Raw genomic sequence first — 15,495 nt, forward strand, 5'->3', positions numbered from 1 at the left:
AGCTGTTAGAGGAGGATATTGTTTGTGAAAAGAGTTTGAAGTGATGCAAACTAAACTGATGCACGGGAGCACCTGTTAAAAGCAGCTTTAATAAAAGTTGTAGTGATTCAGAAAAACAAAAGATCTTACACCACTGAAGGGTTTTGGTAGCAGATTACGCCAAAGTGCCTTTTGGAGAAAGATGGTACTGGAAGCTCAGAATGTATTTCAGGACTTTCTATCTGCAAACACGTAACATGACACCACCAGTGCCGTTTCGCCACGGCCTCACAGCGGAAATGGGCTGAACAGACTGTGCTCCCCAGGAAGAAGTATATTACAGTAGTTTCTTAGACAATACACTCCCCAAGGAAGAAAAAATACATATATATTACATAAAGTATTCTCACATATTAAATTTTTGCATTTTGAAGGTAGGACAGAATATCCCGCCACAAACAAAAATAAAGGCAAACTGTACACGGGTGTCACCCTTAGCTACGGAGCGTGGCCAGTCGCGACTGCATTGCTTCAATGTCTTCCTCCTCGTCAACAGCAGCGGCTGCACCCATGGGTTCAGGCTCTGGAAGAGCATCCGTGACTTTGCTAGGTGCTTTACCCAAGGCCCCTGCAAACAACACACAGGCTCGTTAGCGTACCTTAGGTCTTAATTTGATCGTTAGCAACTTTCAGGTACAGATATTTAAAATAATTCGACCCGTCACTTTTGGTAGAGGTCACTCACAAGAACTGTTTGACTTTATCACGGAATGGTTTGGGTCAGAAGGGACCACTAAGGCCCATCCAGTCCAGCCCCCCTGCAAGGAGCAGGGACATCTCCAACCAGATCAGGTTGCTCAGAGCCCCGCCCGTCCAACCTGGCCTTGAATGTTTCCAGGGATGGGGCATCCACCACCTCTCTGGGCAACCTGTGCCGGTGTTCCACCACCCTCAGTCTGTAAAAAATGTCTTCCTTATCCCCAGTCTAAGTCTACCTCCTAGTTTAAAACCATTACCTTTGTCCTATCACAACAGACCCTACTAAAAAGTTTCTCCCTGTCTTTCTTTCTTGTAGGCCCTCTTTAAATATCAGAAGGCTGCAATAATGTCTCTCCGAGCCTCCTCTTCTCCAGGCTGAGCAGCCCCAGCTCTCTCAGCCTGTGTTCACAGGAGAGGTGCTCCAGCCCTCTCATCACCTCCATTGCCTCCTCTGAACTCGATCAGCCCTGGGCTGTTGGCCGACACAGCACTACTGACTTGTCAGCCCCTCCTGAGCTCCTGTGGCTGCCGGTGAACTGGACAGGAGCAGCTCCCCACTCACACAGCCGGCCCAGCAGGAAGGGAGCTGCTCCCAGCCAGGAAACAGGATGCAAGAAAGCAAAGCAAAGCAGGATGTGAGAAACAAGAGAGGGCAACGAGCCAGCAGCTGGGCACAAGGTAACAGCAGGGCAGGAGCTGGGGAACTGTGCTGTCAGGATGTTACAGCTGAACACAGCTCTGGTACTTAGATTTGTCACACCAACAACTCGGGACACTAACAGCATTGTACAGCCAGGAATCACAGCATCGCCTCAGACTCAAGGCAATGCAGCCGAGTTCATTTCTTGGCTTCATTAACAATAGGATCTAGTCAATCATACAGATTTCACCTTGTCAAGAAGACCCACTCAACAGACAACCACTGATCTCAAAGCCTCAATTACAGAACTGCACAGACATCAGCTGATGAATTCTTACTTATAACTTCACCAGCCTTCTTGGCCAGTATTCCCAGAGAAACCAGTTTGTCAGAGCACTCTGCCTGTTAGCAAAGCAAAGACACCGCTGGCAGGGCGCAGTGAAGTCAGGGCAGACACAGGTTTAAATTCCTGCGTGTTATCGAACAGAGCAGGGGCAAGGCTCCACTCTCGGCAAACACGCACAAACTCACCAGCTGTAATTTCAAAAAGGATTTTGTCAATCTCCATCTCTGCTTCCTCTTCCATTTCCTCCTGATCCTCCAGGCCTTCAAAAGTGTCCTCCAGCATTTCCTCTATAATACCAGCCTAGCAGAAAACAAAAGGGCAGAGCATGACGCCCTTGGAAACAGTAGAGGACACACTTCCTACTTTCAGATCAGGTGACGCCTATCCAGGCATTTAACAACCGCCTGCTTGCTGCTCGGGGTTCCGAGATCACGGCTCTCCTGTTGCGTGAGGGTTGGCCAACACATCTGCCCAAGGTTTATGCACGTATCCGTACAACTGCTGCACAGGAAATGCAGCAGGGAAACCGAGGATTAAATTCACTCGTTCTCACTTTGAAACCCTCAAGCTATTATTACTTCTTGCTGCACATCTAAACACCGACAACCCAGCACGTGAAATACAACTGCAAACTCCAGTCATGAAGCACAAATTGTATAACACGCTGTAAAATTAGTGTTTGACACAGCTTCCCTTTTTTTTTTAATCTGCATTTGAAAACCCTCATTTGCAAGGTCTGCAACCTAGGTATGGCCAAATTGTTTTGGTGCACAACAGTAAAATTATTAATAAATTAGCTGATTTGACGTAAACAATCTAGAGGGGTAAGAGGGAGGAAAAAGAAAAACAACTTTGGTAGTCGAAAAGAAAATAGCCACGACAGGGAAGCAGTATACTTGAAAATCAGAGCGCTTTCATCAGATGGAGACGCTAAGCTGGATTATCTGAATAGCCATCCTGCCTGCGATGGGACCTCCACCTTCCTGCTCCACAACAGGCTGTGGTGGGTCTTCTTACTGAACACCTTCATCCGTGAAAGCAGGAAACTCAGTCTCCCCCAGAACAGACAGAAGCTGGGGGACACAGGCAGTTACCGGCACAGCTGTGAATCCTGCTTTGAGTCTCCGTCTCCGCAGCCCCTGGGCGCAGGATGACCGAGCCACAACTGCTCTGTACGGGGACCGGTCTTCCTCCTTCCATCCTCAGCCTGAGCAGCTTTTGTCAGCTTCAAGCTTCGCAGGCATCATGGAGTCAGGGTGTTCCCCGCATACAGTAACTTGCCATAAAGTCTCCAGCTATTACTGTGCTACTTTAATTTCTGTTTGTCACAGCTCAAACAAGCCCTCTGACAAAGGGGCCACCTGAGCAGTTGCACAGCACGCTAACGACCACCTTTTGTTCACTCAAGTCTTATTTATGTTACAGATCTTACCTTCATCATCTCTTTGGACAACTCCCTCATCGTTGCTTGGATTTCAGGGATTTTTACTAGATTTTGCATAGCTTTCATGACTTCTGTGCTCTTCTGCAATGAGCCTGCTACTCTCAGGACAGCTGTGAAGGAGAGGCATAGAAAAACCTGAAGGATCCATGCACCACCGAAAGCAGAGAAATTACATCCTCCCCACATGGACAGAAATTTGTTTGCATCTAGGTCATTTAATTAAAAACCAGAGATCTTGCTGAGGGTTTCACCAGTGGAGCTACAGTCCAGCTGACCTTCCGCCTGACTCCGGGCAGTGAAAAACAACTCTGGCAGAAGTTCTAGTGCAATAGTTTCACAGCAAACAGTAAGCAACAAAATTAACACTGAAGCAGATGATAAGCTGAAAATAAGCCTAGTTTAAGCTGAACTTAACAATATTCTTTCCAGAGGCTCTTCTCATAATACAGCTTATAGCTCTTCTCGTATAGGTTGATATACCAAGATCAAAACACAATAATTAAGGGGATTTTGAGGCTCTCGAATTGTGTCATCTAACTTTGCAGCTTCCTAGTCATGGAAGACTTACCTGTTTGTATATGAAATAGCCTCTCCTTAATGAAGCAAAATGAAGGTACAGCATATATTATTTTTCATTTCAATACGTCATTGCTTTAAGAAAATTACACTTGTAGTGTTAACAGACTAACAGAAATCTTGCCTTTAGCGGTCATTTCCCAAGATGAAGCAAGTGCATACAAACCCCAGACTGGATTCTAGATTCCTTCCTATTGCTCGGGTAAGCACATCAGCACATTCCCAGTAAGATGAGGATGCTGGTAGAGGCGATAAGGAGGAGGCTGCTTTAAGTTTTTCCTTGTAAAAGACACCTCAAGCTGGATACTCCCTGTTTTCCTTTCCTGAATGAGGTCCACAGGGAACCACATCTGACTTAACGCAAGATCACCCTTAAAGTTCACACTGTGACTCCTGATTTATCACTCATGTAACGTTAAAATCCACCAGCACCTCGCTCAGATAACGCTGAGGTGGGGTGAAATACCTGGACGTTTCAGCAGCATGTTAACCTCCACCATGTCTTTCCCTCTCTTCAATGCTTTCTGCTCTGCTCTTGTTACAGGCTGAAATGCTTTAAGGTGTGGAAAATACCGCAGGAAATGTATTGCAACAGACTTTTTTAGTAGATGTGTAGGGGAAGGACAAAGCTGGAGAAACGGAGGAATCAAGGTGGACCAGGGAAGACCACAAACCTCAGGGGCCTACAGGTCCAGGTACCAGCAGCTGAGGCAGAGGAGGAGATCTGGGGCCAGTTACCAGATAGGTGGCCAGCACAGAGCATCTGAGAGCAGCTACTGGCACAACTCACATATTGCGCACGCGTGTATATGTGTATTCTGCTAGTTTCTGCCTGCATTTGACCTTGGTTCTGAAAATGGAAACTCAGACCTCACCTCTAAAGCTAGAGGAGTCATTGTACTTGGGCTCTGAAGTTGTTCTTACCAAGCTGGTTCTTCATCCCCATGAGAACAGAGTTCATGTGAGCTTTGGATGCGTGGAGTTTGCTTACGGCCTTTCGAGAGCGGATCAGTTCCTTCGCCAAGATCACACACACATCCTTCTGACCCTTTTTGGCAGCATCTTTTATTGACCGCTTCACCTTCTCCTCTTCTCTCTGGATATCTGGAGTACAGGAAAACACAGTAGACAGTGACAAACTGCTAAGGATTTGGAAGAGAAACCAGTCATTTGCTGGGGTGTATTTCCAATAAAAATAATTCTTTCTGCTTGATTTCAGATCCCCTCTGTTACTCAAAGACCTTGTTCTAGGCTGATTTACATGCTCACTGATTAATTCAGCTAAATATTAGTAGGAAAATTCTCATTACTAAATACCCAGCTCTGTAATTCCCTTTGCAGTTAAGAGTACTGCAAAGGACTGCCCAGGAATACCACTTGCATGAAGCTGAGCTAAGATGAATTCTTAAGAAGCAAAAAAAAAAATCCAGTAAGAACAAAGCACTCTGAGATGAGTACTTGACTTACAACTCCAGAATAACTTGCTGATAATTAAACTGGCCTGATATAAAAATATATACACACACAGCTTAAGACTACTGTATTGGTTTGCTGCTTACAAGATTACCTCTTCCATGTTCATCAGATAGCTCCACTTCACCAGGAAAGAACAAAGCTGTCACAAGGAGTTTAAAACTAGTAATCTCAGAAGACAGGCAGATATTTTACTAACAAAAATATTTACCTGTCAGACTACCCTCAAAGCTTAAACCATATGCCCACCTTCAAGTTAATTTCAGGGCTGATGTAGGGAAAATTGTCCTCACTGTTTCTAAACCTCTGAAATGTGGGGTTTTTTTCTGAAGAAATACATTCAGAAAGATTGCAGAAGGCTGATCTCACAGATGCTAGAAAGTTTTAGATATACACCGCCTTTGAAAAAGGGCGTAACCATTTATACAGTGAATTTGTAAGGGTGTGTCCGCAACTTTAAGAGTTACTTAGAACCACAGGTTTGTTAATTACTGCCAAAAAAGCCTTCATCCTTGCCCGCCAGGCACAACTCATTGAGCCTCAACTGAATACCAGCCAAGCCTATACTTCTGCTCAAGGAGTTAAGGTCTTGAGTTTCTACTGCTCAGACTTTAAACACACTGTCCTTAGGTGTTGGTATAAACTGGCATATTCAAACTATAAGATGGCTGGCTGGTGCCAAAGCTATGGATAATTTATCAGCAAAAACTGGTGTGTAATATTTCAAATCAGCTATTTAAACAGGCTTCCTTAAATAACGTAGGTTTCTCCAGCAAATCTGATGTGACTGTTCACATGCCTGCCTTGTTAGATAACGCTGGCTGCGTACAACAGAAGCCAGATACCTCAAAAAGCTCAGAGTAAGAAATGCAGTAACAAGCAGGGGCTATAACAACCCCTTCCTTTTCCAGACTCAGCAATAAATTAGCCGCTGATGAAATGTGGATCTTGGAGTAGGCAAAAAAATTACTCTAAAGTAAATAAAGAATTCAGCTAGTGAGGGTTAGGCTCATCTTCCTGCTAGGAGTTGAAGGAAATGGCCACAAGAACAATGATTTCTAGTAAAGGACTGGCAGAAATCTGTAGGATCATAATGAGAAAAACATACTCCTTGCTACTTGCCACTGCTATCTGCAGAAACGTCACAAGCTTGAAGACATTTGTGTGTCAGACAAGGGAGCGAGCCGAGTCCCAGCACATCAGAATAGGTGAGAAACAGCTGAAGTGGCACAGCAGAAAACAGAAAGCACCAGAGTACTCCAGCACTACGGAGGAATCCTGACATTCACTTTGTCAGGCTAAAAATAACCACAAGGATCGTGTTACTACATCCAAACTAGCGTAGGGTGGCCTGCACTCAAGTGAATGCTTTCACTGCATGAGGAACTGCTGATCAGTGGCACAAATATGCACAAACAGCCCACTCTGACTTTGAGGAACACTGCCAGCTAAGCACCTCTAACGAGCCAAAGTCGCTACACCAGTCCCTCTGCAGCACTACCAAGCACAACAGAGGCACAAAGCCCAGTCCAAAGCACCTGCGAGAGAGACTTGCAAGCTCAGTAAAGCACAAAGTTACTGTATTACTCCAACTATATTAATACAAAAAAAAAAAAAAAAACCAATTCTGAAGTCACAAGGACACCTTTCACTTCTTCGAACCTTCCAAGCCCTCAAAAGCAACCTACACCAAACAGAAATCACGACAACAGCGAGAGTCCAGCACCAGCTGGTTTGAAACAGGGCGCTGCTACATTCGTAACTGCGCCCCTGGGCGAGCCAAGTGTTCGAGTGATCCAAGCCCACTCAGTCAGCCCCAGGTGGATCCAGGTGTTGCCGTATGAAAACACATCTGGAACAGCGTTCGCCAGGGAAACTGGGACAGGCCCCAGCTCAGCATCCTTACTCCACGCTTACAGCAATCGCCTATGTAAATCTCAATCGAAATGATAAAGCGTGGCAGAATCCAACTGCGGTGGGCAATTTTTGAGAAGACCTTTACTGGCACACACGGCTGTTGTCTTTCAGCAGCAGCCTGCTAGCCTGGTAAGCATCCAGCAAAACCACATACTCCACAGCTGACACTTGGTAAGGTGGGAAATCGTAGCACAATATGGGCATGGCAAAGATATCCTGTACTTTATTTGAATGGGCATTATCAGAATTGCCAACAGTTGGTGGTCAGTCTAGGCTCTCACGTGCTGAACTGCATTTCTTTGAATGTAACACTCTGAAATACAAATACAGGCATGTTTAGAGCTGTTACAGTAATTAGATTTACAGCCATATCAAAATATCAGACTACCACATAACCCAATATCTAGATAGGCCACTAGAAATATTATAACACACAAAGTTGAAAGAAAACCAAAATTTCAATAAACTATCAATAGCGAACACGTGGGCAGCGTCCTCCTATGGAAGATGCCGCCTCTAAAACACCCTTTGCTAACAAAGTCAGCCACGTTTCAGTTGCTCTGTGCCTGATACAGCCACACAAAGTGCCTTGCAGAATTCAAAACAATTCCCAAGCATAATGAACACCACTGTCCATAGGTTTTCCTGGAAGAGGCGTAAAACCCTGTTCTCATTTTACAGATGAGGACAAAGATAGACTTTGTACTGCACGGGCATCTCCCTCCAACCAGCTCGTCCAAATCTACAAGTGGGAGAACACATGAACCCTGCCAGCTTACTCCAGGAGCGTGTGGCTGGGGATGAACGGGGAAAAGGAGAACGTACTCCCTGAGGAGTCACTCAGAACAGACACGTGCCTAATTACCAGACGCTGACACAAAATACCCTTTACCAGCACGTCCCATGGACCAATCCTGAGGACACAGCAGGAGACAAAAAGGGGAAAATAGAATCTAGGCTCAAATCTATTTTCAGATCCTGGGAAGGTGGGCAGAAGAGAGGACAAAATCAACTCCTCTGCTTTTCAAGACATCTTCAAAAGCATAACGCTCATAATTTAACAGCAAAACACCTACTGAGAAAAGTTGGTTTGGTTTGTTTTTTTTTTTCCTTCTCTTTTGTTTGCAGTTTTTCCAAGCTGACAGCAAGCTACTTTTGTTTAGCACGCGCACTCCACACCAGTACATACCCACGGAACTTTGTACACATGGAATTACATACCACATGGATACTATTCATTAAATCAATGTGGGCGAAGTTCGGGATAAGTCATCTAATTCATCTTATCAAAAGGGATTTGAGAAGTATTGTATCTTATTGGAAGCACACAATATTCAGGTTCTTCTGAAAATTTTACTTGGAGAACTTCAAAGTTACATCATTTTGTAACACAGACTAAGTCTAGCCTCAGGGTCACATTTGTCCCCCTTTATTCCAGATGCAATAGAGTACCCCAGGTTATTACGTTTCACAGCCTCCCTCAATTAAATTTAAAAAAAATAATAATAAAAATTGAAGGCAGACAGGGAACAGAAAAACAAGAAATGAGACATAAGTACAAACCTCTGATCTGTCTATCAATCACTCTCATTTCTTTCCTTATCTTCAAGGACCATTCATTGACCTTAAAAAGAGAAAGTAAGAGTTACTTGAAATTCCAACTTTAAAACTATGCGTTTATACTTCCATGTAACTTAACCATTCAATATCAAAAGAAGCACTTCAAAATGTGCAAGCTTTAATTTAAACAGTGATGTTTAAATGAGCTAAAATGAGCCCAGTTCCCTCAACTTCGCTTCCTGTGTCATGGGCTCCTGTCCTCCACCACCTTGGTGGCCCTCTGCCACACTTTCCCCAGTTTCATAGAATCATGGAATGGTTTGGGTGGGAAGGGACCTTCAAAGGTCATCCAGTCCAACCCCCCTGCAAGGAGCAGAGACATCTCCAACCAGATCAGGTTGCTCACAGCCTCATCCAGCCTGGCCTTCAACGTTTCCAGGGATGGGGCTTCCGTGACCTCTCTGGGCAACCTGTCCCAGTGCTCTACAACTCTCATTGTAAAAAATTTTTTCCTAATATCCAATCTAAACCTACCCCCCTCTATTTTAAAACCATTGCCCCTTGTCCTATCACACCAGGCCCTACTGAACAGCCTCTCCCCATCTTTCCTGTAGGCCCCCTTGAGGTATTGGAAGACCGCTATAAGGTCTCCCCGGAGCAGTTTGTTGATACCCTTCTTGCACTGGGTACCCAAACTGGGACACTGTTTTGCAGATGTGGCCTCATTAATCCAGAATGTAACAGAATAATCGAACAACCACTTGCCTGAACATGATGATTACAGCTTGCTAATGAAGCCCAGTTTGCCCTCAACGCCACAAAGACGCCCTGCTACCTCACGTTTATTATCCATGGGAAGCCCAGGTCCTCTCCTGCTGCCCAGCCAGCCCCAGGCTGCACATCGCTACACACAGAGACGGTTGTCCCACGTGCACAACCTTGTGTTGCTCAGTACCGTCAGGTTCCTCCTGGCCCGTTCCTCCCGCTTGCTCGGGTCCCTCTACGCGACAGCTCCGCCCGCCAGCTTCGTTCCCCTGCCTTTGGGTTCAAACACAGCCACCCCCTCTACGGCCTGGCAGCAGCTGAGAACTGGGAGCACTGTGGCAAACAGGAGCAGAGCGGGGCTGTACAACACCAGAATCAAGAATCAGGAGACAATACTAGCACACAAACAGAGCAGAAGCTCTGATGCGACTGTTATTATTAGCAGCACACATTTGGTGCAGTATCTAAAGAAACCCCGAAATATTGAGATGACCTCTAGTTCATGGATCCACCGGCACTCCGTACACGCCAGCGCACAGGCCGCTCAGGAAGTCTAGCTGGCTGTAGGAATAGTTTCGTATGAAAATCACCCTGATTTTTATGTGATTTTTCACAATTCAAATTAAAAGCTTAATCTACCTGAATAAGCTTTATAACAGAACTGTAAAAGAGCACTCCTGACTTTTCAAATTAAAAGCTTAATCTACCTGAATAAGCTTTATAACAGAACTGTAAAAGAGCACTCCTGACTGCATGAGGCCAGCAGAGCAAAACAAATTCTTGGGCTTTTACCAGTCTCAACAAAAATGCTCTCAGTCATGACGAACGAAACCACGGTTTGACTGCAGACAACCACCACCATCCGAGTTGCTCAAGCACAAAATCTGACGCAAAATGACCCAAGTGCCCCGTAGAGCTCTGTGCACACGTATTACGGGTGTGCAGAACTTTTGATGGGATTTCAGAGAGCTTCTATACTTTTAGTTGAATCCTGGTTTATTACGGGGAGGGGAAATCACACCTTCGCAGGACCAACTGCAGCTTCCCCTTTTGTTCTTCAGAGCAGAGCAGAAAATTTCATGTAAATTAACTGTTCACCCTGATATGAGGCTAAGAAGGTCCTTCTTTTGAGCATGCCTACACCGGAGGGAGAAATACAAGGGGAAGAGACTGAGGTAAAGCATGACTGAACTCTGGCTGGCCAACTGTCACGTCTCAAATGTCACATCTTCCAGAGATTTGCTCTAAAACTGGTATTCTAGAACAAACCAACATGCATTAAGTACAAGCACAATCAGCAACTGTCAAACAAGCTACAGCAGGATTCACAAGCAGTCTCTGAGATGCTCAACTCAGCACAAAGACACCATGAAATCATGACTGGCCGTATGTTGTCATCAACCCCTGTAACTCTGACAGCAGAAAACTGATGGCTCATCTCTAACACCGCCCAGGAGTAAGCTGCTTCACATGACTGTCCTCGTGAAGGCAGAGCTGTGTGCTTCTGCATTCCCTGGGCTTCCCAACACTCATCACGAGTTTTGTGTATGTAAGGAGGAGAAAACCCCGTTGACTCTCACCTAGACAACTGCACGCTGCCACTTACATCAGACACAGCGATTTGTCGAGCAGTAAATAAGTTGCATTGCGGATCTCGGGCAGGAATACGGCTACAAACCATGGCATCGCACCAGCGAGTCAGCCAGCAAAACACTGAGCTGAAATAAACATGTTCAACGTCTTTGTCGGCGACATGGACAGTGGGATAGAGTGCACCCTCAGCAAGTTTGCCAGTAACACCAAGCTGTGTGGTGCCATCGACATGCTAAAAGGGAGGGATGCCATCTGGAGGGACCTGGGCAGGCTGGAGAGGTGGGCCCGTGCCAACCTCATGAAGTTCCACCAGGCCAAGTGCAAGGTCCTGCACCTGGGTCGTGGCAATCCCAGGCACAGATACAGGCTGGGCGGGGAATGGATTGAGAGCAGCCCTGAGGAGAAGGACTTGGGAGTGCTGGTGGATGAGAAGCTTAACATGAGCAGGCAATGCGCCCTTGCGGCCCAGAAGGCCAACCGCATCCTGGGCTGCATCAAGAGGACCGTGGCCAGCAGGTCGAGGGAGGTGATTCTGCCCCTCTACTCTGCCCTGGTGAGACCCCACCTGGAGTACTGTGTCCAGTTCTGGAGCCCCCAACACAAGAAGGACATGGACCAGTTGGAGAAGGTCCAGAGGAGGCCACAAAGATGATCAGAGGGCTGGAGCACCTCTCCTGTGAGGACAGGCTGAAAGAGCCTGGGCTGTTCAGCCTGGAGAAGAGGAGGGTCCGGGGAGACCTGATAGCGGTCTTGCAGTACCTCAAGGGGGCTACAGGAAAGATGGGGAGAAGCTGTTCAGTAGGGCCTGTTGCAATAGGACAAGGGGCAATGGTTTTAAAATAGAGGGGGGTAGATTTAGATTGGATATTAGGAAAAAATTTTTTACAATGCGAGTTATAGAACACTGGCCCAGGTTGCCCAGAGAGGTGGTTGATGCCCCATCCCTGGAAACATTCCAGGCCAGGTTGGACGGGGCTCTGAGCAACCTGATCTGGTTGGAGATGTCCCTGCTCCTTGCAGGGGGTTTGGACTGGATGGCCTTTAAAGGTCCCTTCCAACCCAAACCATTCTATGATTCTATGATTCTAAATCACTCAGACTACACTGGAGGGAACCCACTTTTTAAGCTCAAACAATCCAGACGCAGCATCAAGTGTACTGCAGACCCCCAGCTTTAGACAGGCTGAGATGTGTCACTAGTTCCTCGCAAGGACTGGACATGTTTGCCTCGTATCATTCAGTCAGGAAGTTCTTTCCTGTGGACAGACAGCGAGCACGCAAACAACAAAGCCAGGGTCACTCACTGGCATCACAAAAATCTTAACCCCTTCCCGTCACCAGCCACCTCCTGTGGTGCTCGGATTGCTTTCTGCAGCCCCACTCAACAACAGTATCTTGTGTACAGCTGCTGGCGGACACGAGGTAAGCGGTGCTGCTTCCCCATCATCTAGTAAGCAGAATTAACTTCTTCCTTCTAAAGCTGAGCAGTTAGAAACAGAAGGAAAGAAATTTCTTCCTGCTAACGGGTTTCTCAGCATCGCTGTTAAGGCCTGTGAAGTCATCACGCCAGCCTGCAACCCAAGAGGGTGCTCACGGCAGCAAGATGACCCACGTCATTTCTCCCTGTGGGTCAGACACGCCTGTTCTCCAGCGTCTTTGCAGGCTTTTCTGCATCCAGCTCAAAGACAACCTACAGACATGCTGTGTTACTGGAAAACATGGCAATCTTGTCAGTTATGGAAGGGGAAAGAGCGGTCAACAGACGCGAAACAACAAGAACTTATCAGTGCAGTACAAGCACAGCGCGCGGGTTGAACGGTTGTGTGCTGCTTTATCCCAGCCTTGGGAGCAGCAGTCCCCAAATCCCAGCTCTTTATGTGGTATCTTCCAACACCACTGCAGGAGACTATAACCAGCCTGCACGGCGCTCCGACACAGGCGGGGGAGGAAGGGAAAGCACAACATCAAAGGCACATTCCTCATCCAGTGCTGTCACCCAACAAGTGACAACCACAGCCTGCTCCCCTGGAACCCGGCAGCTACAAAGCAGTGGGGAATATCTGCGACACCGCAGCTTTTCTACACCTTCAGCTTTGGTGTCTGCCACTTTCCCCCCGTTGCTTTTTTAGCACTTCTGATGGATTTATCTTTCCTAAACCATGTTTTTTCATTATCACATTAGCAGTGATTTACGAAAGGCAGCAGTCAAATCAGTCAGCATCTCGGTTATTTCATCGACATTAGAAATCTGTGAGTAGAAGCAAGGCTTGCACACTTTGCCTGCAGACTCAAAAAACTCACCAAGTCCCCATATTTCAGCCGTTCATATTTTAAAGCCAGTTTTCGCAACCAGAGCTAGAAGCCTCTAACAAAGCCAGAGAGCGCAAAGTTCCGGAAGCCACCTAACAGCGAGCTAAAAATCCAGGAGCGGCTGACTAAGCCTCCCCAAACCACGCCACCCGGGATGCATCACTCCTGTGGCTGCTGCTTCTGTGCCCCTGAGAAGCCCCCCCCCCAGGTCCCTGCGCACCCCCAGTGTGCCGGAGGGCTCTGACAGCGGACCGAGCGCGTTTAGGAGCTGCTGCGTTTCAGAGAAAACGAAGGAACCCAGCGCAGGTGCCCCCAGCCCGTTCGGGGACACGGCACAAAGGCTCCTCACCTGTTGCTAAGGCCCGGCCACCGCAGCGATGCCCCGGCACAGAGCTCACCGGGGCCCATCGCCCCGCTCCAAACCCTCCTCCTCCTCCCGGCCGCGGGGGTGCGGGCTCGCCGCCCTCCCTCAGCCTCGGGCTGAGGCCCCCAGGGCCGCGCTGTCTCGCCCAGGCCCCTACCGCAGCCCCCGCCAGGCGCCATGGCAACGCCGTGCACTTAGGCCGCTGCCTCCCAGCCGCAAGCCCCCGCCGCCTCCCGGCCTCCGCCTGAGGCGGCACCGCCGCCGGGGCCTCACCAGCTCCTTGGGCGGCTTCTCGGGGGTCTTCCCGAAGAGGCCCATGGCGGCAGCCGCCCCGCGCCGCCAAACACTTCCGGGTTCCGCCCGCTGTCAGGGCCGGGCAATCCCCATTGCGCATGCGGCACCCTCCCTCCCCAACTCCGCCCCTTCGCCACGCATGCGCACTCCCCCGTCCCGCCCCTGCCGGGAATGCCCATGCGCGGCCGGTGTGGGAGGGCCTCGCCCCACTCCTGGCCCCGCCCCCTGCGGTGTCCCAGCGGTCGGGATGGGCGGAGCCGCGCTTCACACGGCCCCGCCCCTCTTCACACGGCCCCACGGCGCTCCACACGGCCCCGTGCACACGGCCCCACGCAGCTCCGTGCGCGGAGGGGTTAGCGGGGGTTGGCGGTGGTGGTCGTAGTGCGTGGCCGCCTGCTCCGAGGGGAGTGAATTGGAGTTTACGGTGGGCTGTTCCTGTTGAGAGCAATAAAAGCAGATGGCAGAGCAGGTTATGTCACTGCCTGCCCTCACTCTGTCGCCCGGGTTGCATGAAAGCACCGTAAGAGTATTTATAAAGTCGTGCAAGGGGTGACCCAAACTATGCTTCATGTCTTTCCCTTGCAGCCCAGGGAGGACCTGCAGGAGACCCAAAGAGAACGAGAAGCAGCTGCTAGCACAGAAGACGTTGCCTGCCTTGTCTTCAGCTGCCAGGGCTCTTCTGGAGATGGCCCACCTGCCAGGCCTGGCTCAGCTCCAGCCTCTGCCGTGCTCTCCGCAGCAAAGGGTGGGTAACCTGGCCAAAACGAACAGACAGCTTGGAGCCGCGCGGCTGGGTGCTGCCTCTCCTTACGCCCTGATGCACAAGCCGAGACGCACAGGACTAGAAATAATCACCAGTGCACAGAAAGAGTGCCAAAGCTTAGGAAGAAAAAAGTGCTATTAGCTTAATGTAACTCCTAATACCTTACAAATACCCTCATTATTTAATTCCTAGAGGAAGGCATTTTAATAACAGTTACAAAAAAAAGTACAGTTCACCTTTGACTTTTTCTTCCAAAACCTAATGCAGCACAAAGATCTAAATAAGCTTTGGAAAGGAGAGCGCTCATTTTGGACTGGGTACCAGCAGTGGGAAAGCCAGCGTAACAAAACAGTAGCTGCTGAAATTGAGACTGGCAAAGACCTTCAGAAGTTACCTAAAACCGCTCTCTCTTAATAGCAGCACAAAACGCCCATCGCCCTCATTAAACCTACTGAAATAAGTAACCTCACGCCAATCGCTTGACATTTTCTGTTTACAGTTGGTCACCAGCTTTCAGGCAGGAGATGTCTGAGAACAAAACGCTACTTTAAGAATGTTTAGCATCTCCATTAACTTAAAACACTTTACAAATACTAGCACAACCCAGCCCAGCAAGGCAAAACAAGCGAGCGGTGAAACTGCTGACCTTGTTATAGGCACAGTCTTTGCTCTGTTCTCCAGACACTAAACTGCCAACACATTGGTTAAGGGC

At 48.2% G+C, this 15,495-nt stretch overlaps 1 protein-coding gene across 1 annotated transcript; it reads right to left on the reverse strand.

Annotated features, from left to right (window-relative positions):
• Positions 1–298: 298 nt before the first annotated feature.
• On the reverse strand, positions 299–14,132 carry CHMP3 (charged multivesicular body protein 3). Its single transcript, XM_086747554.1, has 6 exons — positions 14,000–14,132; positions 8,698–8,758; positions 4,669–4,848; positions 3,157–3,278; positions 1,910–2,024; positions 299–607 (listed from the first exon to the last, which is right to left on the reverse strand). Exons 1-6 carry the CDS (start codon positions 14,042–14,044, stop codon positions 474–476), a joined length of 657 nt encoding a protein of 218 aa, XP_086603680.1. The 5' UTR covers positions 14,045–14,132; the 3' UTR covers positions 299–473.
• Positions 14,133–15,495: the final 1,363 nt, after the last annotated feature.

The sequence above is a fragment of the Chlamydotis macqueenii genome, chromosome 4 (genome assembly GCF_036417535.1).
Source record: "Chlamydotis macqueenii isolate bChlMac1 chromosome 4, bChlMac1.mat, whole genome shotgun sequence".
Lineage (NCBI taxonomy): Eukaryota > Metazoa > Chordata > Aves > Otidiformes > Otididae > Chlamydotis > Chlamydotis macqueenii.